The 24349-nt window shown below is 46.7% G+C and overlaps 2 protein-coding genes across 4 annotated transcripts; one reads left to right on the forward strand and one right to left on the reverse strand.

Annotated features, from left to right (window-relative positions):
• The first annotated feature begins 1640 nt into the window (after window positions 1-1640).
• CUNH9orf16 (chromosome unknown C9orf16 homolog) lies at window positions 1641-6340 on the forward strand. The gene is made up of 2 exons (XM_008919456.3): window positions 1641-1737; window positions 4755-6340. The coding sequence occupies exons 1-2, from the start codon at window positions 1641-1643 to the stop codon at window positions 4946-4948; spliced, it is 291 nt and encodes a 96-aa protein (XP_008917704.3). The 3' UTR covers window positions 4949-6340.
• CIZ1 (CDKN1A interacting zinc finger protein 1) lies at window positions 5836-23177 on the reverse strand. 3 transcript variants are annotated; one of them, XM_018074335.1, is made up of 15 exons: window positions 22785-23177; window positions 20177-20343; window positions 19038-19173; window positions 18062-18122; window positions 15213-15292; window positions 14776-14855; window positions 13656-13838; window positions 13174-13304; window positions 12699-12783; window positions 12019-12132; window positions 11541-11720; window positions 10841-10910; window positions 9635-9756; window positions 6762-6909; window positions 5836-6677 (listed from the first exon to the last, which is right to left on the reverse strand). In XM_018074335.1, the coding sequence occupies exons 1-15, from the start codon at window positions 22870-22872 to the stop codon at window positions 6388-6390; spliced, it is 1935 nt and encodes a 644-aa protein (XP_017929824.1). In that variant the 5' UTR covers window positions 22873-23177; the 3' UTR covers window positions 5836-6387. The 3 variants fall into 3 exon arrangements, with proteins under 3 accessions (XP_017929824.1, XP_017929823.1, XP_017929825.1); XM_018074334.2 differs by having other exon boundaries at window positions 6762-6972; window positions 22785-23176; XM_018074336.1 differs by having other exon boundaries at window positions 6247-6677; window positions 6773-6972; window positions 22785-23175.
• Between the last annotated feature and the right edge of the window lie 1172 nt (window positions 23178-24349).

A 24349-nucleotide genomic window follows, 5' to 3' on the forward strand; every position in this document is an offset into this window, starting at 1 on the left:
GGACATCCCACACGGGATACCCCACACAGGGACACCCCACACGGGGACACCCCACACAGGGACATCCCACACAGGACATCCCACGCGGGATACCCCACACAGGGACAACCCACACAAAGAGACCCCACAGGGGCACACCCCAGAGGGGACACCCCAGAGGGAACACACCACACGGGGACACCACACATAGGTCACCCCACAGGAGGACACCCCTCACGGGACACCCCACATGGCCCTGTGCTCCCGCAGTTATCAAATCTGATAATGCACCAAAGCCTAAAGTGAAAATAAAATAATTAATGGAAAGGCTGAGGGAGTCGTGTCTGTTCAGCCTTAAGAAGAGATCGCATTAATGTGTATAAATATCTAAAGAGGCGCACCGACAAGGTGGACAGGGTTCTGCTCCGTGCCAACCACAAGGACAAGGCAAGAAGCAAAAAGCGATGCACAGAAAGTTCCACCTGAATATGAGGAAAAATTTTACTGTGCAGTGACGGGGCACTGGAACAGGGACCAGAGAGGGTGTGGAGCCTCTGTCACTGGAGATATTCCAGACCTGTGTGTCCTGTGCTGTGTGCTCTGGGATGACCCTGCTTGGGCAGGGAGGTGGGACCAAGTGACCCACTGTGGTCCCTTCCAACCTGACCCAGGCTATGATTCTCTGGGAGCACGTCCTACCTGGTGGGGCTGCAGCTTCTGGCTGGCACACATGCACAGTGTGAGTGCACACCCCCGGAAAGTCATCATCTGTTTTATTAACAGTGGTTATGTCCATTAATTACACTAATATTCAATTCCCCTACTTGGGGTGTGACACAGGCCCGACTCAGCAGCGCAGCAGGGTTACCCCACAGAAAGGAGAGGTGGCTGTGATGTTAAATGAGAACATGACCTTTTCTTTTGTCTTTGTCCCAAATACCCACTTAATAACAGAGTCCTTGATCTCAGAAGCTCTGCTCGAATCAATCCTTTAATTGCAGGTTATTTTCATCCCAGTGACATCTCTCCTGGGGATGAAAACACCACGCAGCCATGAGATCTCAAGCCGACTGAGGTGCAGCTGATTCTGGGCCAAAGACAGGGAAGGGCAAAGCGAACTATGCTTGTTCCTTAGGGAAGAGCACCTGAAGGTGACCTGGGCGTGGTTCAAGCCGCTCAGAGGGTGAAGCAGCAAAGCCGTCGCTTTGCTGCCCCAGTACCCGCGGGATGGTCCCGCACGGGCAGGATGCAGGTCTATCCATAGAGCATCCCTGGGATCTCCCATCTCTATGGGATCCAGAGCGTCCTGGGAAAGAAATGCTGGGTGCTGACGGCGGCCTCTAAGTGGGGAAACCCGGGGAGGGCTGAAGACATCGGGGGAGGGACAAAGAGACTGCGATTTTTGGGGGAAATCCCCGAGGAACGTGGGGCGCGGCGCTGCGCCCCTGGGCCATCCCGCTGCCCATCGCTGCTCTCCACGCCGCCCGCGGCCCGCCTCCCGCCCCGCGCCCAGCGCCGGCTAACCAGAGCTGTACCGCGGCGCCGGCGCGGCGTCCCACGCGCGCGGACGCCACGCCTCCCATTGGCCGTGGGCCCCTAGCGCGCGCAGCGGGGGCGCGCCCGTGCGGCGGCGGCGAGGCGCGGGCGCGGGCAGCGGCGGGATGGCGGGGCTAACGGGGCGCGCGCACGATCGTGGGTGGGCGGCGGCCCCGACCGACGCACGAACGGGGGACGGCGGGGACACCTTCGGGGAGGAAGGTGCGTGGGGGCGAGCGGGGCCGCCGCCACAGTGGGGAGCCCCAGCGGGGCACGGTCTGGCCTGGCCTGGCCCCGTGGGCTGCGGGTGGCAGAGCACAGGTGCACCCAGGTGTGTCCAGATGTGTCCAGGTGTGTCCAGATATGTCCAGGTATGCCCAGGTGTCCTGCTGGCGGCGGTGCCCGACGCCCTAGGTGTGCCTGCTGCATAGCAGTGGGGGCTGCAGGGTCTGATTCTTGCCCAGCCGTGCGGCCCCGAGCTCTTCCGTGCTGCCCCTGGGGTGGTTGTTTTTTTTTCTTGTGAAAAGGTGATTCTGTGCCTTTGCTGCTGCACGGGGTGCAGGTGCTCAAGGAGAAAGAGGATGTTCAGGTTGTGAGAGCGCAGGGCAGGTCCCGTGGGCAGATCTGGGAGAAGTAGTCATGCGTGGGGAAAGGGAATTTAATGCAGATAGGTTGGTAAATTCCACTTTGGAGCGTTTCTACAGTGCCCGGGTCTGAAATTTCTGATGCAGTCCTGTCCAGTTAAAACCAGCTGATGGAGGAAGTGAGACGACAGCAGAGCTGTAATGCAGACGTAGAGGTCACTCTTAGAACTGGAACTCTTTCAGAGTAAGCACTTTGCTACCCTTCTCTTGAAGGTGGTGAAGAGCTGGGTTCTGCTGTTTCCCGTAACACCGTTGGGTTTCCAGATGTGACCCACACGGGTGGATTTCAGAGTTCTCTGGGATCCACTTGCAGTGACAGAAGGATCATTTCTGCCCTGAAGCACCCCAAGAGTGGTCAGTGCTTTGCATCATCAGAGTGATTTACATTTCACACTTTCTGAAGAGCTCAGAGACAGGTTGGCTGTGACAGAGAAAGTCACTAAATCGGATCTACATCAAGTCTAATTAGGTTGTTCGGCTTGTGATCAGCTGACTTGTGTGCAGCAGCTGGTCATAGAGGGCTGCAGCTATTTCCTGGTCCTGGAGCTGAAGCTGTGGATCACTTCCTTGATCTCAAATAGAAACCTTATTTTTGTCAGCTGTCCTTGTAAGAATGCAGAGGAGTCAATGCAATTGCCATACCCCAGTCAGTGTTTTCATTAGGGAATGTGGTTGTTTCCACAAAAATCCACCAAGTATGCAACAAATGGAAGACAGTCTTTTTACAGCTTATTTTTAAATGGTTAAAGTTTTTTCACTTCCCAAAGCTGCACAAATTATATGGCCTTCGCTGGAGCTTTAGGCACTGAGAAAATTAGGTTCCTGCTGTGATTACAGAGTTCTTGCCAGGCTGATGAATATCACTTGTCACAAGTAGCTACTGTGTCTGCTTGGGGTGTGCTCACCATTTCACTGCAACATGGTGCATCACACTGAAGTAGAGCTGTGACTCATGGACATTCTCACACACCTTGAACCAGGGTCTGAAAAATAATGCTAATTGCCACCTTTTTAGAAAGCCTGTGTTTGTGGGATCAGTTTGGAAATGCAAGGCCAAACTTTTACAAACAAGCTCAAATGCAACACACACAATTATCCAAAGAATTAAGGCTGTAACACTCTGAACAGCTTCAAAGTGGTGTAAGAAAAGGAGGACAATTATTTTTTTATAATGAAACTTTTCCTTAGCTATTAATATTGCAAACGACTGCAATGTTTAAATATTCACAGTTCTTTTAGAGCTGCTGGGAATGGCAGGGCCTGGGTCTGGTGTGCTGGGGCACCAGGGAACTTTTAATCAGTAGGTAAAATTAGAAGTAATAATTTTCCTCTACAACTTCAGCTACCCACATGAATTCAGTACCCAATAGAATGCAAAAAAAAAATAAATTACTCCATCAAAACTTCTTCTGAAAATGCCCATCAATACCTGATGCAATAAATACAAATATAAAAGGTACCAGCCTAACATGACATATGAAAAATGAAGGGCAGAAATCAACAGTTTAATTTCTGTTGGGTTGTACTGTTCCAAGTGCCTGCTGGTTTATTATTTATATTCAGCTAATGAAAGTTGGCAGCTGATTTCCAGCACTGATCCAGAATTTTTCTGAAATACAAGCACTCATTTCAAAGAAATATTCCATGCCCATGGGTCACAGCTCCCCAACAGCCTCCCTGCACTCACCCAGCCCGTGTGGCTTCAGAAAGAAACATGGGACTGGCTTCATGTGGAGTCCCTGTAACCCCCTGGGGTTCCTGAGTAACCTCAGCAGAGGTTTATCTTGTCTCTTTTTTTAGTTTGTTTGTTATTCTTTAGGACTGTGTGAATATTGCTTGGAGCAATCCAAAAGCAGGTGTTTCGTGCAGTAGCACAACACTCTTCAGCTGATTAACAGTGTTAACACTGTGAAATGCCCTTGTACCAAGGCAAACTGCTGCACTTGAAACTGCTGTGAATAAGAAACTGTACCTGGGGAACCGACTGTCAATGAGTCTGGGTTTAACCTGAAGTACCCGAAGCCTTAATGGTGCATGAAATCCTGTGGTTGAACTTGGTGCCCCACACTTACCTCCCTTTAGGAGTAACAGTGCCACTACCAGCACCTTTGGGCTCATCCCTGCTCCTGCCACAGCCACGTTTTGTCAGCCTGACCCCAGCCTGGGAGCCTTTCACAGAAAATTCACAGAGAGTAAACACTGTGGCACGCTCCCAAAATGCCTGCACCATCAGGAAAGATGATCCCAAAGGCAGCTAAAAAGGCTGACTTGTCCTTGGGATTTCTGTGGTACTGTTGCAGTCAGCACTGAGCCCATGGTCAGCTGTTGGTGTGTGAGATCCAGGGCTGGCAGATATACCCACAGTGGCTTTGGACTGCCCAGGTACCTTGCCTTAGATCTTGTTACCAGTGATCCAACCTCCCCCTGGCTGTGTTTGATCAGAGAACACAACCCATGCAGGATTCAGTTGTACTTTACCTCACCCACCCCGGGGGCAGATAAGGCACAGCCCAAACGCTGTGGGCGTGTTTTGCCAGAGCTCTCGCTGCCTGCAGTGACAACACACTTACACTGTTCAGTCTCTCTTCCTTTTAGAATATGCAGCAATAAACTCCATGCTGGACCAGATCAACTCCTGCTTAGATCACCTGGAGGAGAAGAATGATTATCTGCACACCTGCCTGAAGGAGCTGCTGGAGTCCAACCGCCAGGCCCGGCTGGAGTTCCAGCAGCAGAACGAGCAGCTGAACATGGGAGCTGATGGACAGGGCCCCCAGCCTTCTGCCTAGTGTTTGACCACAGACTCTCAGCTAGTGTTGCTGAGGGACTTTTACTGCTCACCAATTTAATGTAAAACTTGAATAGAAGAGGTGCCTCGTGCCTGTTACTTGTTCCTTCCCCTGGTTGTGTCCTGCCATTCACCTCCATGTTCTGTTTTCCTTTAGCTGTGAGAGGTGCAAAGCACATGGGTGGGTGTAGGAGAGCTGGCTCTTTCTGCTCCCTGGCACTCACACTTGGTTAAAATTGGTTGTAGGAAATCTGATGCCATGCAGGTAGTTTGCAAGCAGGCCCTCTTCACAAAGAGGAAAAATGATCTTTGCTCTCTTGTACTGTTAAATCCAAGCAAGGAGTATTATGGCTTTAGCCTCTTCCCTCAGAAAAAGCACAGTAGGCAGGGGCTGTCCTGACTCCAGGCTTGTCCCAGCTCTTAACTCTGGTGACAGCCTTGGGGAGGGAGGCTCTAGGCCAGCTCCTGCCTTGAAACTACAACTTGTCCCTTAGTCACATTAACTGTGACGTACCAAATATTGGCACATGGTCCCAGACCACTGGTTGCTTCCATTCCCTGCCAAGCAGATAAGATAAGCTACCAGGGTGATGTTTTTGCTGTTATTACTGGGAGCTGCCCAGCTTCTCCGGCTGTTCCAGACTCCAGGGTGGAGAGAGGCAGAGCAGCCTGGTTAGTTCCCACCACAGCATCAGCTACAGAGAGCAGAGACAGGGGCCTGCCTGCCCTGGGATGTGAGCAGAGCGTTCCCTGGACATTCTGACAAGGCATGAGCCATCTGGTCTAACTTGTGATTTTGTCAGGATGGCCTGGAGCCAGCACTTTGAAGCAAGTCTTACTGTTCTACTTATGTAAAGTTAAAGGAGGTTTTTTTGAAAGTTAAAGAGGTTATTTATAAGAAATTGTTTTATTAAAATCAGTTTGAAACAAAATATGTTCCTGAGAGTCTCCACTATGAGAACAGACTAGATTAGGCCTTGTAGTACTAACAAAGGACCAAGGTGCACATTGTTGCCTAGCTTAGGACACAGTGCTTGTCCAAGAGTGTGTGTCTTAGAAAGGAAACTGTTCTGAGAAGCAAAACTGAGCATACAGCCTCCCAAGAGAGAAATTTCTCTGCCTGGAAAGGAAATGAGAGGGACTACAAAGAATTCTTAAGTCTGCATCCATCTACTCCATGAACTTTGTCCCCTGTGGAAATCACATTACCATCTTCTTTCAGGTTCAACAGTCCAAGCCTCAGTCTTTCCACATAATTGCTGTATCCCAACTGTACAAGTAATAACCAACACCATCCTGTATTAGACACGCTAAAGCCAGGCTTATTTATTCTTAAAATAAAAACAGCAGTAAAGTTGAAGGTTTTGCTCTATTAAAAGACTCAGAAAATAAACATTTCCAGCAAATATCATATGTAAAGGGCTCTCCTTTAAGGCCACTCTATCTGGGTTTGCGCCTAGAAGAGCGTCTGCACCCAGAGGTGAGACCGGCTGTCTCACCTTTGGCGAGGGAGGAAGGCTCTGCCTCCTGGCCTGCATCTGCTGCCTCATTCTGTCCTAACCCTCCTCCACTCCCTGGATCCTGGTGGTCATCTGTGCCTTCCCTTTGCCTGGCTGCGTTGGCTTCCTCCTCGTGTCCCAACAGCTCCCCTGTGGCGCGGCTCTCCTCGGGGAACACGCAGGCAGCACTAGTGGCAGTGGACTTGCTCTCTTCCTGTAGATTTTCTTCTTCTACAACCATGATACCACACACATGGTCAGTCACACTGGCCAGGCTCTGGCCCTCTGCCCCAGAGGTGGCCAGCTCACCCTTACCCTCCAGAGACCTTGGAGTTTGTTCTTGCAGAGCTGACAGCTCTGTACCCTCCTTGTCTATCCCACGATCATCATTCATCTTCTTGCTGGTATGTGCTGTTGTAGCAAGAGGCTGTTTTGGATCATCCAGCAATTGGGAGCTGGAGCCCTGGGAATGCAAAGGAGCCTCGGGGTAGGCAGTTGTGGCACGATGCCTCGCTGCCTTGTATCTCTGCAAATACAAACAAACCAACGTGAGAGGGAAGCCCAGCTCAGCTCCTGTCACTGCAGCAAAGCAGCAGCTGGTCCAGGAACACCTGTACAAAAACAGTGGTGAGTGGCAGGGGCACGACTGGTCTCAGCAGCTCCTGGCCTGGCTGCTGAGGCTTTCAACAGAGAAAGGTCAGCTCCTGTGAGGAAAAGTGGTGATATTAAAAACTGAAGTCCTTCTCACATTACTTAATGCTGAGCGAGTGCGTGGCAGACCTGTGGCTCCCGAGACAAAAATCATGTTCTGGCAACTGTTAATCTCAGTCAGACTCGGGACTTTGTAGATGTAACAGAGCAAGTGACAGCTCCTGCTTCAGCTACTGCCAGGACAGTACCCTGGGCACATGAGGCTCTGCACCACCCTCAGCTACAGGTGAGATTTAATGTTTATCAGCCAAAGCAAGACTTAAGTTGAAAGCTTAATATTTCTTCACTCTGTTGATACAATCTGCACAGTCAGTGGAACTGTTGACAGGAAGACTAAGATATCAAGAATATCTTGTTACAAGGCACTGAGGTTTTCCACAGAATAAAGGTAACATATCATCAATAAAATTACTTATTTGCACTCGCTATCATGATGAACCAGTAGAGGTCTGTAAAGAGATTAAAATGGCTACTAGCCATGTTCTAGACCAGATTTCAGGAAAACAGCAACTCTCTCTAGCTAACACACAGCAGGAACCTGGTCTTCAACACCCAGAGCATGAGCTAAAGGAACAAACCAAAGCTCCCTCTTTTCCACAGCAGTTCCCTCCACAATCAACTCCCTTTCAGCTGTCTCCTAAAGGGCTCCTTGAACTGGCACAGGCCATTACACCTGACAGTTTAAGGAAACAATTTTGAGCCCAATGGCTTTTACCAGTCTGCAATGTGGAATTACAGCCCATCAGACAGGCAGCTTTATCCTGTAATTCAGTTTATCACTGCAGGCATGTTCTTTCTCTGCCCTCAAATGGTGGGAAATGCACAATATCCTATTGCATTGGAACTAGATCAGTTGAGTCAATGTTGTACCCAACCTAAACCAGGTACAAGCATGCAAATTCATGTTCAGTGATGCTGTGAACTGCCCCAGCAGCAGACAATTCTTTGCTTTGAAACCTTCTGCTGAGCTACTCTGCTGAGAATACTCCAATATACAACAGTGACAAAGATTTAACTCAGACTGTGGCAACTCTGAGGCACCCAGGAACAATAGTTATCTGGTTGCAGGTATTTAAGGTTAAACTCTTCTCATAAAAAATCCCTCCAGGTCACTCTGGCATCCATTTGAAGAGCATCTGATTTCAGCTCTAAGTGGGCCAAAAGAGTGACATAAGTGACTGCTGCTGCAGTTTCACTCTAAGCTGATCTAAAACAAGCCAGGAAAACTTCAAGACTGATTCCTTCACTCCTGAAATGACTAGCTGCAGGAGTGGGAGAGGATGAGCAACCATGAAGGAACAGCTGTGGTCTCCTGCCATCCCAAATTCACTGCTCTAAGTGCTGGCTTCTGCAGCACCCCACCTCTTGCTGGAGGCAGTGAGGGCTGACTAGGAATAGTTTCTTCTGTCTGAAGACTACAAGAAAAACATGAATTTTTGGGGGTTCAGGAATGGGTGTGTGTGTTTGGGTTTTTCTTAGGCACTATTTAATAAGCTTGTAGGAAAAACCAGCAGCTTTTGGGAGCAGAGTGTGGGTGCAGGCAGAGGACAAAGTTGGTGTGGGAGCCTCCCTCCTTGCCAAGGTCAGCAAATACTGCTCTCCCACACAGGCAGGGCCCAGGCAGTGGTCACAGGAGAGGGCAGAGACTGTGCAAGCCCTGTGTACCCTCCACAAGGTACTAATCCAGGCCCCTCACCCCCTGGCAAGTCAACAAGGACAGAACGATGGAGGCAGATTCCAGGCCAGCCCAGTAGGAAAAGCTTTAGATACAAAAGCAGCAAGGGGCAATAGGACTTCTTTAGGTGGAGCCAGAAAAGCAAAGGAACAGCATCAGTTGGCAGAGCTTTGTGCTAAGGAGTTTCTAGGAAAGGGTAGCAGACAGACAGACAGACAGACTTCCTCTTGCAGGCTGACCCTGGGGACAAACAGACTCCCACAGCGTGTAGATTCCATCACATAAAGAGTCTGTAATGTTAAATTTCCAGACTTCTAAAGCTGAGTATCTGATTTTACCAGGCCTCTTCATGGATGAATCACACCCACAATTTTGGCTAAAGGAGCTGTTCCTGCATATCACAGGAGAAGATGCACCAGCTTTCTTTACAAGGAACAGCCTCTGTCCTTTGTTCTTACCCACCTTGACCCATCTGTCTCTGGTCTAACAGAAGAGGCCTAGACTGAACAACAGACTCCACAGGTTCAGCAAACAGAGCAGACACTCTGAGGAAGATTCCCAGCCAGAAACGGGCAACAAGATGACAGCAGCAGTAGCTGGGAAGCAGGACTGGACTGGTTTTAGATCTACAGGGGCGATGGGAGACACACACAGAGCACACCAGGAGAGAACTATGGCACAGTGGACACCAAGGATGATGGAAATGAGCTGGAGACAGGACAGCTATAACGTGGTGGATTCGCTGGAGAGACACGCACGGGGGTAACAAATGCCAGGCCATGCAATCGCCAAAGGGTCTGACCTGAAAGTTCTCAAAATGCATCAGGGACTTGCAGTGTGCGAGCCGGGCAGCGGAGTCGCTATGGTAGAATTTGTGACACAGCCTGCAGAGGTAACCTGCGACGGGGACCAGAAAATCCAGGCCTGCGAAACGGGAGGGGAAGGGAAATCACAGATCACATTGAATGGAACTCAAATAATGAAAGCATGTTAAAAGGGCAAGGGGAGTGGGGGTAGAAAAGGAAAAGTGGAAAGCTTTGCTTCTGTTAATCAGGGATTTGCAAGATGACTTGCTGAATATCTCTTCTTACCATGGAATGGCTGTGGTTGATATTCAGAGAGAAATCTGGCTGCCAGAGCAAAGAAACTACACAGAGCGTTAAGGGGGGAAAAAGGGAGAAAAGAATACAATGGAAAACTACAGAGAACATGTGATCCAATGTAATGGGATCAAACCAAGCAGAAGACAGCAGGCACGCAAGAGGAACACGCAGAGAACATTCACAGCATGAATCATTATTCCATCTGCCACACGATAGTGGAAGGTTACAGCGATAGGGGAGATCGGTGTAAACAGAGCTCTCCTTGGGCACAAACCAGCCTCTGCAGAGCTGCCCTCCTCACAACACCAGCGAGGTCAGAGGTTTGAAGTCAGTCACTTACAAGGCTGGGGACCAGACACAGCCATCTGGAGGCACCACTGCCCACCAGGGCAGCAGCACCGCTGAGGAACTGCTGGGTGCAGCGTGGGGGGTCTGAAGCAGAGGAAACATGCACAGTTTGGGCTCTAGCAGAGAGTTTGATACTGTCAGTGCTGCTCAGTATCTCTGTGCAAGCTGCATTTCTGCTGGAAAGCATTCCAATCGATATGCTTTCCGACTCCATCTTTCCAGAGCATCCCTCATTTGCTACCTACTTTCTTCAGTACTCCTGCCCTACTTGTTCCATGTCCTACCTTAGAAAAGTATCTGGCTCTCATCCTTTCTTCTTCAAAGCAAAAGGCAGCTGACAAACATCAATCACATCCTTATGTTTTATCACACAATAATAAAGCAACATTTGGTCTCTTCTCCAGGCAGCAGTGACCTGCACCAGTCCAGTGCAGCTGCTGGAGCACCACGGCCCAAGAAGTCATTATATCAGTAGGTAGAGACCATCCTCTCTTACAGAAACAGCATGTGGCCAGAGAAGGCTCTGTGGGCCTTTGTGCTTAACTCTGCTTGCTTACCATAGGCTGTGTCTGGACAATACTTCTCACTTCCTTCGTAATCCTCCAAAGACACTTCCTTCAGCCCAGTCTGGAAACCAAAAGAACATTAGTGCCTACTGTATCTGTGGCAATTCCATTCCTGGGCTCTTGCATTTTTCTGGTAAGCTCAGGAGCAAAACAAGAGGATTAGCATACCAGAGACAGAGTTGCACAGCACCTGGTCAGGGCCAGATGCAAACCCCAATGTCAGCAAGCCACTTCACTACAAGGGTTAAAAATCAGCCCTTGCACTCCAAGCCTGAAGTAGCTTAGCCATGTCCCTCCTTCTTGGTAACTGGGACAATATTTATTGAGATAAAGCTCCACATATATGTTTGCTATGAGACCCAGCTGCTGCTGGGCTATTCAAACAGACCATGTCAACGTCTGCTTGTGCTCCTCAGCAACAAGGTAATGTTTGAAGATAGCAGCAAGAGCTGCTGAAGACAGCAGCAGGAGCACAGCAGAAGCCCCTCCTGCATCCCACACATAGTGCCTGAATCTCTTTTGCATCATTCTGTGCTCTGGAAGAACCCTAGAGCCCTCACTCTCCTGCTGTAGAGTGCAAAGTTGACCAGACTTTTGAAAGCCTGAGCTCAAACAGCCAAGACCAACTAAGTCACAGGATCCCACAGCAGATTCTCAGATAGGTCATTCCTTCTCCTTTTGCATGGCTTACCTGCTTGGCAGCAGCATCCTCATTCTCCATCAGTACTACATCAGGGTCTTCCTCCTCACCAGCTCCCCCTTCCTCCTCCTCCTCTTCCTCATCATCATCTTCAAAACAGCCAACAGCATCCACAGTGATCAACTCCTCTGAATCTTCTGGGCTGCCCAACTCCTTCTCTCCCAGCCTCACCTGTCAGGTATGGAAAAGAAAGATAAGATCAACTTTGCACTTGCCATTTAACCAAGGAAGAACTCAGACCCTGGACTGATTGCATTTGATGAGCAGAGCACAAAGCTATCTTGCTTCAAGACACATCTAACTCCTTGTCCCTTTTTCACTCAGTTTCTTTTAAGCTCTAACAACTGAAGTCCAGCAAAAGATGAAAATTAAAACAGGGCTGGAAGAACTGCACATCTTCCTTTCAGCCCTGCAGTAGTGAGGGTACCAGCCCCCAGACCTGCACAGCTCTCCACCCAGGCAGTGTTACCTCTTTGGCTTTCTGTTTGTGCTCAGGGGACTTCATGTGCTCCACGAACTTGCGAGGGGTCTTGAAGTGGCGGCTGCAGACAGTGCAGAAAGGACGAAGCGAGCGTTTGGCCAGCTGAGGAAAGAGGGACACTTCCATAAGTCAAGAGGCACTACTTTGGAGGAATGCAGGTGAATTTTGAGTGAAACAAAGTCAGCCCTGCATCTAAACCAGGGAGACCACAAAGAGAATAGTGTTTTCAGCAGAAAGGACTCCCTAAGTCTTATGCACCAAAAGGACGGAACACATGCAGAGCAAAACTAAGTGCGTCTTACAATTTCTCCCCTAGAAGCCAATAAATATGCTGACATGCCTAAATTTTAGCTTGAAAAGGCTGCTCACTATTCAATAGATTAGGTATGATAAACCATATTTATTGAGAAAAGTCAGTTACACACTAGAGGTGCTTCAGGCCACACTGACACATCATGGCAACTGGAGGCTCCAGCACTGCCAGCGATCAGAGGTAGGAGATAACATGACAGTGCCCTTAGGGAGGATGTTACTGGCAGAACTTTATGTGCAACCCTACACCCCAATCACTTTTTCTTTTCTGCTTGGGAAGCAGGAGCTGCTAGACACTTCCACTCCATCCCCACAAAAGGTCAGTGCAAAGATGAAACCCAGGCTGTGGCTGTTACCTTGTGTTCCTGGGTCCTGCGATGTTTGATGAGATCCCCTGTGAAGTGCACCTGGCACGTGTTACACCACCGCTGCTGGCTCTCTCTGAAGTGACAACAGATATAGCTCCAAGTCACACCTTTTTTACATTCTCCATGGAATACTGCAGTTTGCAATCTGTCCTTGGCATTGTTTTCCCCACCATTCCTGTCTTTACGGCCTCCGAGTTATCTTCTCCCCTTCCCACACATTTATAGGTTGCTTTAGCTTGTGCTGACAGAAATGCACCAGATAAAAAAAGTCTCCAACCTGATCTACTGTATTAAAAACTACACAGGTCAAAGTCAACTCTGGTATCCTTCAGCCTGAAGGAGTTAGCCCTGAAACCACAGGGATTTCATACCTTACCTAGAACTCAGGGGCAAACTGGTGCTGTGAGGGATTTTAGAACCCATGTAGGGCCACCAGAGTTTTCTGGTGCAGACCAACACCTACCCATCTTTTTCTGCTAGCACCTTCTGCTGCTTCACCATGGGCAGTAGTGAAACAAAACAAACATTGCTCATATGCTGAATCTCCCCAAGTCGCTGCTGGTGCTGAATTCCAGCCATGTGGGACTGGAAATTCTGAAAGAGAGGTTAGGAGAAAAATCCATTTAAATGTATTCAAAATACAGAAAATAATGGGTATGAGCTATGCTTTCCTTTCTTTTGACTGCTGTTTAACAATGAAATAGCATAAAAGCTTAAGAGCATGGTTGCCTGTGGATCCACCCACATTCTCTCTCTAGCAGGTTGCTTGCCAGCTCTCAGGAGAGGTTTATTTTATCTGCATGCTTGTCATCATTTTTTATGCTCCTTGTTCCTGAAGCATGAGCCCTTGCTAACAAGTCTCCTGCTGCACCTCCCCACGGCAGCCAGCCATCTAATTCCCATCTCCTGACCACCCAGATCCCTGTCAGATCTGTGCATTTTTACCTGCTGACTGCAGCAGTTGGTCTTGCAGATGTAACAGTAGAATTTAAGGACCGATTCGGGGTTGGGATCAGCTGTGCCCACCTCACAGGCCCAGTGCCCTGGTTTCAGAGCTGTTGTACTGATAGCTCTGCTCTCACTGCTCTGCTGAATAGTCACCTTCAGTGAACCTCCAGAGCTCAACACCTGCCAAAAGAAGGAGTCAAGATCAAGTCCAATTTCTCAGCAGAAGACATTAAAAGTTACACCTGCTTTTTGTATGTCACCTAAGCTCTCAACTCTTTAGGAAAATGCATTTCAGCTTGAACCCACATGGGGCTGATCAGAAGGACTCTCATGCACACTCCTCCTCCTAAAGCTACCAGATCAGCGATCCCTGTGTCAGAGCACCAGGACCATCAGCACAGATGGCTGTTTCTGCAGCCTCTGAAGTCACTGTACGACCCAGTCTCTGGGGACTGGAGTTACAAACAATTCTTGGTAAGGGACATAATCAGCTCATGTTTCTCCGCTGCAAAACTAAAGGCAACTCGAGCCAAGACCTGATGGAGTCAGGAACTCAGACATGGGCAGGATGATACATTTGATCACATCATCAAACATTCCCAATTATGGAAGTCTGATTCACACCTGAGGTTAAATCTTTGTCTGCTCACAGATTTACACAGGATAAGGTCCTGGTTTAACATCCAGCATGTGGGCCACATATTTCATGCAAAGGCTCTCAAGTTGCATCTTTAACACCATCACCTGAATTTTTTTACACCTGCTCTTCAGCAACATGGAAGATGTATTTAGCTACGGCCCTCCATACATATATTTTTAAGTAACTCTTTCAACTTCCCATTTTTCCAGATGAATACTGAAATCTTAATGAGCCTCCCATCCACAGCCAGCAGCAGGTGAGGAACAGGCCAGCAGAGGTACAAAAGCAGCAAGTCAGAGCAGACTGCGCACTAATTGCAGACATATTATGCCTTATTGCCAGGGACAACAGCTTACAGCAGGAGACAGAGCTCCAGACGTGGGTGCCAGCTGGTTCCCAGTGGCAACGGGCTTCTCCAGGATGGAGGGGGAGGTTGTATGTTCTGCACCACCCCTGCGCAGAGCGGTGTCTGCTCACCTCAGGAGCCTTCGGTTCCTCGGAGAATTTCCTCTCTCTAGAGAGTTCTTCGGCTGTGTACTCCTTTGCACTGTCTGCACCTAAGAAGGGAGAGTCCTTTTAGCTGCCTTAAATCAAAGCAGCAATGGTAGAAAAAACAAAGCAGCAGGTGAGTGAAGTCAGGGAGCTTTCCTCACAGTGCTGCTGGCCATCAGCCAGTTCACAAACCTTTCTCCAAAGAAATCCCTTATTCGAGAGGGAAATTTCCCACCATGTGCATTTGGTAGGTAATATATTTTGAGGGACTAGATTTGGATTTGATTTCTAGATTCTATCCTCCTTTCCCCATCCTGTATGACTGGAGGAGGGACATTTCTTGTGTCAGAGAAATGGAGCTACAGAGGCAGTTCCAGCAAGGAGTGCCCTAAAAGTGCAAAGGACAGGGTTCAGCAACTCACCATCAGCTTGGACATGGGCGCTCGAGATTCCTGCTTTCTTGCTGTCTGTGGCATCCTCCAACGCAGACTCCTCGGTCACACTTCAAGGATATCAAGAAAATAACCTTATTTGCCATGTTACAGACAAGAGATTCAGGAGGCACACCAAGGCACAGGCTGGGTCTAAGCTACCACACTCTCCACTAACCCCCAAATCAATAAGCTACTGGAAGTGGTATTTCAGGCAAGAACTTGGCAGAAATAAATAAAAACAACGAAGAGTGGGTGTTCTAGAACAGATTCAGAAACAGCAGCCAAATAATCTGGACAAGAAGATTACGACTGATTTTTTGGTTAACAGCCCTCTCCTGCAAGAAGCCTGCAGGGAAATAAGTTCATACAAGAAATATTCTTAATGAGAGCTTTGAGAGCTCAGTCCTGTCATGACTGGTGACCTGGACCACGCTCCTGGCTGCTCTGTGCATGACAGAACAGAACTGAAGGAGTTCTCCATGGTGCCTTACAGGGATTTCACCATAACTGCCTGCTCTATTCATAGCAGTCACGTTTCATTCCAGAGTTCCTACAGTTCTGTTTGTGGGGGAAGCAAAAACTGTACAAGATGCAAATCAAAAGGACCTTGCTTTGTTTTATTTGGTATTGGTGATCTGCTAAGGAGAAAAAAAGCTCCCGAGGGGACTGCTGACAACAAATGTTTGACTCCCAGAGGGCACGAAGTGTACTTTGCAGTCTCTTTCTCCTTCCCCCATTTTTCCATCAGGACTAACACTTTTCACCGTGGCTTGACTATCTGCTCTGAGGGCGGCTCGAATTCCCACCTGCTGGTGTCCTTCTGCCAACAGGGAGCAGCACCTTCTGCACAAGCAAGAGGCAGGTACTGCATCCTGTTATCCAAACACCCCCCCGGCATAATTTATCAGATTGATACGTGATAATGTAACTGGGTTACACGGCTATAAATATGCAGCAGGGTTCGGGCAGTGCAAACACGAATCCAACAGGAGTGGCTGGCATTAACATTATTTGTCAAGTGCTGCCAGCAGGCTCAACACTAACTGTACCACACGCAGATGGTGCCAGCACACTCAGGGTGAGGGTTTGCAGCCTGAACTGCAAATCTAAGGAGCAATCTAAGGGAGCAAAAGCCACCACGAGCGTGATCTAAGGAGGAAATGGTATTCTATGGATACTTGTCATGCCATGCTAGAAGTGGGTGTTCAAGGAGGGTTTGAAGATGACGAGTGCTTTCTGCACTGGAATGAGGATGTTGTTCCAGGTATACAGATGGTACATAGGAGCAAAGGTAGAAGTGGGAAAAACCTGAAATGAAGAAGGAGGCTGGTATTCCTGGCTAAAGGGAAATGGAACAATGAAGCACAAAACAAGTTTATGACACGGATGGGGAGAATGCCCTTGTCATCTGTGAAGGGTAGTACGAGAACAGTAAACTATTTTTTTCGGAGATCCATCATCTGTTCATTGGAAGTTAAAAGAAACACTTAAAAAAAAAAAAAAGCTAAGGAATGATCTATTCTAGGTAAATACCAGCCATAATATATGCATCAAATCTGGCAGTCCCTAACTGCTGCTTAGGAAAGGATTTTCCTAATAGCAGGCTTGCTGCAGTGAGAGCTGTCATTCCTCAGACTTGATTCTTCTTTTTTCAGTGCATGTAACAGGACTTTGATTAATACCCTGCTAAATATTAATGTAATTAAAATTAAATTAGCTTTGGCAAACAGATTAACAAAGCACACACTCAAATGTATTCGACCTAGCTTTAATTGAATTTATTCACTTTCTTGCTAATCAGAGTCCATAACTCACGGTGGTCCCTGCACACACAATATTTATCACTCTTTAATGTTTTACTTTGATGTTTGGATATTACCTTGATCATGTAATCCTGGAATATTCTCCCCAAAGCTATCCATTAATCTCTAATCTACAGATGGGAAACAGCGAGGTGAAGGAACTTGTCCAAAAGCAGGCGGTGAATTGCTAACAGGGAAGATAAGAGGACCCAGGAGTCCTGACTCATCGTCGTTAACATATGTTGGAGAAGTCTCAAATCAATGCCTCCAGAAATCTGTATTCACTCCCTCCTCTTCTCCCTCCGCACCAGCTAAGGGTGACAGTTCTGGGAGAGGAGCAGCCTTGAGAGGTGCAGATGGCACATCCCACTAGATGGCAATGCAGCCCTGTCTGTCCTTCCTGCACCCTTGGGATGCAGGGAGTGCCGGGATGGGCCTGCCATGGCCAGCGTGCCCGCCTGCTGCACATCCCTGGGGGATAATAGGATTGCCTTTGTCTATTTTTACCCAACAGACAGAGGTACTGGGAAGAAAATCTTTGCAGAAGGGATACAGAACTCAGCACTCATGGATACAGTCTTGGGTACTAGGGAGTATTGATTCCCTTTATCATTCCTCAAAATAAACTACCCTCTCCTACACCTACTGTAACCTAACATATTCCAAAGCTTTCTCTCTCTGCTCATTTTGATTTTTTGACATTTAAGGAAGAAAATTAAAGAAATATACCAGAATAGAAAAGAACATCTCTGCTTCTTACAAGGATCCTGGCAGGAGAACACACGAGCAAACTCTGCTTTGTTGCACATTTAGATGAGCTGCATCCCTGATTTTTCATTCCCATAGTTGGGTCACCTCTTGCAGAGACCTTACAAGACTCAGCAAGCATCATGAGATTTTCTGAATTGTTCACAAGCATCTGAAATACCTCTCATATACTAGACATCAGTCCAGTCCAGCCCTAATTATCAGAAAATAAAATCAGACAATAATTCTAAGCTCAGGAACTATCTCAATACCCCATTCAATAAATACCTCTTCAGTCTTTTTGCTGCAGGCTCAGTGTTCAACACAGACTCTGTTGGAGTTCTTGGCTCTGCAGGAACACAGAAGGAGATGTCCTTAGCAAAGCAGACCATGCCACCTTGAGCACGTTCCATAACTGAATGGCAAATGCCATAAGGCTCTGTTAGAGCAAATAATTCTAAACACTTGCTTATTCTGAATTTGAGAACTGCACTGACAAGGTTAGATAATGACCTCAGATATTTAATTGCAATGTCACTGTATGAGGCGTTGTCAAAAAAAAGAAATCTATGTTTATGTCCACTAAGTGGCTCTCAGTCCTGTATATATATAAGTGACAAGAGCTCTGATCATGGGAACATTAATACAAGCCAAGGTGGCACATCTACCTGACAGCAACCACTTAATCAGGTTGTTTTCACCACTGCATATACACTGGTCACCACCTTATCATATGCCTGCAGTTTTAGATTGGGCACTCTCCAGTCAGAAAAGACATTCCCACATCTGTGTTGTATCCAACATTTAAGACATTCAGTGCCAGTAGTTTCTGTTCTGATAACTGGAGCACAAGGACTCTTTCAACTCATCTTTTCCTCAGCATGCTGGTTGCAATTGGTTCTGCTTTATGTGTTTGGCTGCATGAGATGTTGAGTTCAGCATGGGTAAGGCAACGTGGAAGCTCTAATTTCCAACTAGTTTTCTTTTTCCCCCCATCTTAAATGGGGTTTGCTGTCAAAGTGACTTCTGAGAGGCTTCCATGCAAGAGAGATGAAGCAGGCTCATAAAAAAAATCAAAAATATCCAGGTAAAAGTGGTACATGAAGCACATAGCAGAGGGCTATCACAGGCAGTTTAAGTATTTACAATTAGAAAGAAATCTAGCTGACTAAGCCTAAAATCATCTCTGGCCTTTGCTGCAGGACTAGTCAAGAGAAGTTTCTAATAATTGTAAGCATTTATTTTACTATGGGCTCCTCCTTACCTGTGGATGGTGAGGAATTGTTCTGCTCTGACCCTGCTTGCATTCCCTCTGGGATTTCCATTTTCTCATCACCTTGTGTCTGGGACGAAGAACCAGGATCCAGTTCCCGCTTCCTGTCAGGGACCCTCTGGAAGTCCTGCAATGGACAGAGAGTCACTGCCAGTTCTTGGTCCTTAACACACCCTGTCTAAGGCACCAGAGTTTTACTGTGGAGCAGGAACAGGAATTTCCAATATGTGGAAATGGAAAGGAAGAGATGGTTTACAAAGGACTGCCCTGCTTCAGACAAGTTTACATGGTCAAACAGAGCGAGGCACTTCAGCTCCACAGGCAGCCCAGGACATCTCCCCAGTGCCTTAAGCAGCTGCTGTAGGAGATCCAGCTGCTTGTAAAGAGTAGGATCATGTTAGAGGGACTCTGGCAAGAGGTGCAGGGGAAGGGAAAATAATAATCCAAAATAATCCCTCTTCTTTTGACCCTGGAGAAAGGACAGTCCAAGAATGGAAGTGCACCTTATTCACCACATCTTTTTGACAGGATGGGATGAAATATGCAAAAGCTAATCTAAGAGGAGGAAAGTAGCAGTTAATTAACCCAAGAACTATTTTCAGGATACAAAAGAGGTCGTAATGGTGGAAAGTAAAAAAGGTTTTTATAAAACAAAAAAAATTGTAGATTTTTACAAAATCCACAAGAACAAATAGGAGCCTGATCTTAAAAAGAGGGAAAACAGCCCAAAGAGGCAGAATGCCCAGGGTAGGAGCAGGTCATTTGGGAACAACAAACTGCTTTGGAAGAGCAAAGCACTCAGCCAGGATTTCTTCTGTTGTAATTACTTTGAAGCTGGTACTTCTTAAGGCTCCCTTTATATCTCAGGTTTAAACAGTTCTGCTATGAGGAATTCTCTCTCTTGGGCAAGCAGTGACAAGAAACCTTTACATCAGAAATGTAAACATGGACCACAAAAGCCTTCGAGATGGAATTATTTCTGCATTTCTGTGTCAGCAGCATGGTGCAAAACATCATTTTCTTTGTAAGGCTCTCTCCCCTCTCCTTTGTACTCCGCCTACAACAATGTCAACAGCTGCAAGTACAAAAGGAGCACAAATCTCTCCAGCAGTTGCAAACCACAAGCCCACCTTGCGAAAGGTCCGGTTCTGCCGCTGGAAGGGAAGGCTGGGGAAGCCCAGTCGAGTTGGCTTTAAGGAGACCCCCACAGGTGGTGGTCCCAGGAGGGAATGTCGTGTAGCCTGAGGGAAGAACTGCTGCAGTGCTGGCGCTGTCATGTTAAATCCACGCAGGTTTCCTACAGAGGCAAACACAGAGCGTGTCACCACCCTGAGCCGTGCAAAGGGAAAATATTCCACCTGCACAAGCAGCAAGCAGAGAGGGGAAGGGTTCCTCTGCCCTGGGCTCTGCTGGGCACTGTATGGGTGCTCTATGCTCTACCCTTTTCAGCACACACAATGATTTGATGTGATAACAACCATTACTATGGATCAGGCTATTTAATTATAATTGTCACTGCAGGCTAAGATCATTACAGCAATTATCTGATCTGAGCACACTAACGCTTGCAACAAACAAGGTCTCGCTTTGCAAAAACTCTCTGTAAAAAAAAGGAAAATTCACCCCACATTTCTGCAGCTGACAGCTCACACCATAGCATGGCTGCTGTTTAGCATAAGCAAGGAACAGTGTTTCATTTAAAACAACACTGGACTTCTCAAACAAGAGATCCCACAGTCCTCTCTGCCACCTGGTTGTCATGCAAGCTCAACATGTCAACCTCAACTCTGACACCCGAGACTCTGCCATTTCCAATTATAATGCTCTGCTTTCTGAATAGTTCTTTTCAGCATCCACAGACTATTAACTAAGTCTTCTTACGAAGACAGTCCTTGCCATCCCCATTTCAGGAGTGAGGGAATGGAAGGGCCCAGATGCCTCTGCTACACCCTCAGGAGCTGTCCATCATTCTGGGAATCTGGACTTCAATTGCTGTTTTTTCTCTCTCACTTGAATTAGTGAATACTCCAGCTTTTTAGCAGCTGTCAAAACAGGGCAGCAAAGTCTAGAGACAGGCACCCAAAATGTGAAAGAAACCAAGCTTTCTCTTAAAAGCCTGCAACACAATAGGAAGTAGTCCCCATGTTTGTCTTCAAAAGTAATCTAATCTATTATTACTTCCCATAAACAATCCCTTACTGTAAAAGGACATAGCTATATTAAAAAAAATCTGTAAGACAAGAAATCATCTTCTGCTCTTGCTTTGGTACCTTTGAAGAACCACACATCCATTTCAACTTGAAGTATTTATCTTTTCCTATTCCCACTGCTGAAGCCACACGCAGCCAATGAATTATTTATGCTGATGTTTCCCAGGGACAGAAATGCTAACAGCATCAGATATTCTTACATGTAACCAAAACCTGAATAACCAAAAATATTCATATCCCTAAGTAAGGCCACGTTAAGACATTGGCAACCATATTGCATGTTACCTGTGGCTACCTGGTGTAGGTTATTGAAAGAGAAGTCACAACTCTGGCATGTAGAGGTGAAAAGAAAAGGAAAAATACTAAGACAAAGCAACAAAGTGCACTTAAAAGTGTTCATTAACATACCTTATCCTGCTCTAATTAGCCTCAGGCCCTCGGCACATTATTTAAATACAATTTCTCAATAAAAGATTTTGCTTCATGGAAAAGGCCAGCCTGTGCTGACATCAAACATATCTGCAAGGAGTGAGGCTGACTGGAGTGGAGTCAGGCTTTCCCCTAACAACAAATATAAAGACTCCAATCTTCAGAGTGTGGCTTGTCCTTTCTCACTGCCACTTTCCCTACAACCTGAGAGAGATCTGTGGAGAGCCACTGGAGTCACTAGAGAGCCCTCTCTTTAAATGGGCAAGAGAGAACAAAAGAAGAGTTAGCGACATGCAGAATAAATCTTTTGTCTTCACATCTGGGCATGATTCACAGGCAAGATAGAAATTGCAAGCATTAATCTAGACTAGGCACCTGAAAACTTATCTCAGGTACTGATTTTCTGTATTGAAAAGAGCTGTCAGGTTCAGACATGAGCAAAAAATAAAAACATAGCTTTATTCCTATTATCTTTACATTAGCAATGCTATTATAAAGGCATTGCTTTGAAAATACATATGGAAAAAAACAAAGAAAAATCCACTTGTGGAAACATAGTGATGGAAGAACAGTGATATTATTCACCAGAGAAATGACAGTCATTTCAGTGAATCAAAATTTCATAAGACAATTGAAACCTGAACCATTTTCCACCACAATATACTTTATTTGTTTGTACTCCACCAAGTTTGGACCAAGACAACTATCTACTGCAAACAAGGTTAGTGTACAAATAATGAAATAAACTGCTTTAACCTTCCAACCAAGCAAGACAAACAAATAATAAAAACTTCAGTATTTTATCTAAACATGTTGATGAAAAAATACTTGCTCCATCAAGTCTTAAGAGGGAAGGTACATATTTAGCATCTAACCTGATACCTTCTAATGCAATTCCCAGTTGTGAATAGCAGGGCACTGAAGAACCTCTGTGATGTGGACTACGGACAAATTTAAAGGGGGGGGGGAAAAAAAAGGCAACAAACGGAACTGCCAAGTGCAAGAACTGCCCTGGTTCAGCAGGAAATAGCCATGCTGTGGTCTGAGTCCACGAGGATGATTAAATAACTCCCGTAAGCGTTTCCCATAACGACAGTACCTTGCATCTGCTGCATGAGTAAGGCCCGCTGAAGCATAGGATTGGCATTGAGCAGCGATGGCTGATTTGTTGCCCGTAAGCTCAGCATCTGTTGCTGTTGCGGCGGCGGCAAACCCCTGGAAAAGAAGGCATAAATCGTAAGAACCCAATAAAAACCACCCCCTTCGATTCCAGGCACCTAACAGCTATAAAAGAGAGGAGCAAGCAGCTGAAATGCCGATATAGGTGCATGAAAAGACACCGTGCAGCGGCACTGTATCCTCTTTCTTCCACTCTCCTGGAATTTCCAAGCTGACAGATTGTCTATCAAAGAATTTGAGGTCAGAGTCAACTCCTTAGCACCAAGCCCACATGAAGCCTCTAAAGTAGCATAAAAAAAGCCCAGGAGCTGACTGCAGTTCTACAGAATTATGCAGCACCCGTCAGGAGAAATGAGTGATCTAGATCAGCAGCTACATTTAACAGGGCAACAAAAAAGAAGTCCTAAAAACCAGGGAGTTTTCTCGGCAGCTTAAAGCACATTTTCCCAAAATCAACACCTCCCACACGGAGCCAGACAGGTCAGAACTGTCAATGGTGCCCCCTAACTGCAAGAACCAGATGGAAAAATAAAGCACGGCCTTCATATTTAAAACACGAGGAGGAAGAAGCGAGCGGAGAAGAACTCTCCAGTTCTAAGGAGGGTGGAGCAGACGTGAGAGAAAAGTCTGAAGAAACTGGCAGGCACTTATTCAAGCGATTGCAAGGTCAGGCCCACCTCTAAGCACGACTGCTGACACAGCTAAATCTGTCAGGGCTGAAAAGAGGTACAAACATGGATCGAAATATCCACCCTGACAAAAAACCCCAACCCTCTTAAAAGAATTCACAGCAGCTCATCTTCACATTTGCTGCTCTAGATTGTTCCAGTCTCAGAGCTGAGATATTTATACCACAAAAATCGTACTTTTAAAGGTGCAAGATGCAGCCATGCTCTCTGGCAGTCAGCCCCTTACTGGCATTTTAAGAGCAGCTTTGTTTATTGCATAAGACATATAAAATGGTAAAAAGATTTGGAGGTTCATATTTCTAGTAAAACAGAAAAATTCCCACATTGACCTCAGAGACAAATGCCTTATAAGAATAAAGTAATATAATAATTTCTTAAACAACAAATTAACTATATTATTAAATTCACACCCCATCGCTTTAAATTTGCAGAGCATAAGGTTTTAAAGGTAACAGTAAGTGCAAATAAATGCATTCTTTCAGAGAATTTGTGTTGGTTCTAAAAATCTCAGCTCATCGGGGACAACTGCTCCTATCTAAGTTGTTTTACGTCTTGCTTTTTTTGTTTTTTTTTTGAGAACCGTGGTTATTTTCTGGCAGATGTCATTTCTCTTTTCACAAACAAAACACGATTTTCTCCATCCCCTCCCTGCCCCACCGCGCTCAGCCACAGCCTCAGCGCCGGTGCCACTGCAGAAATAAGTTCCATCGCCTCACCCAGGCCAGCAGAGAAAGAAAACAAATAAACAGCTTAAGTTCAACAATAAAATAATAAAGTGCTCGCGTCTACCGAGGGT

The sequence above is a fragment of the Manacus vitellinus genome, unplaced genomic scaffold (genome assembly GCF_001715985.3).
Source record: "Manacus vitellinus isolate BGI_N305 unplaced genomic scaffold, ASM171598v3 scaffold_27_pilon, whole genome shotgun sequence".
Taxonomy (NCBI): Eukaryota; Metazoa; Chordata; class Aves; order Passeriformes; family Pipridae; genus Manacus; species Manacus vitellinus.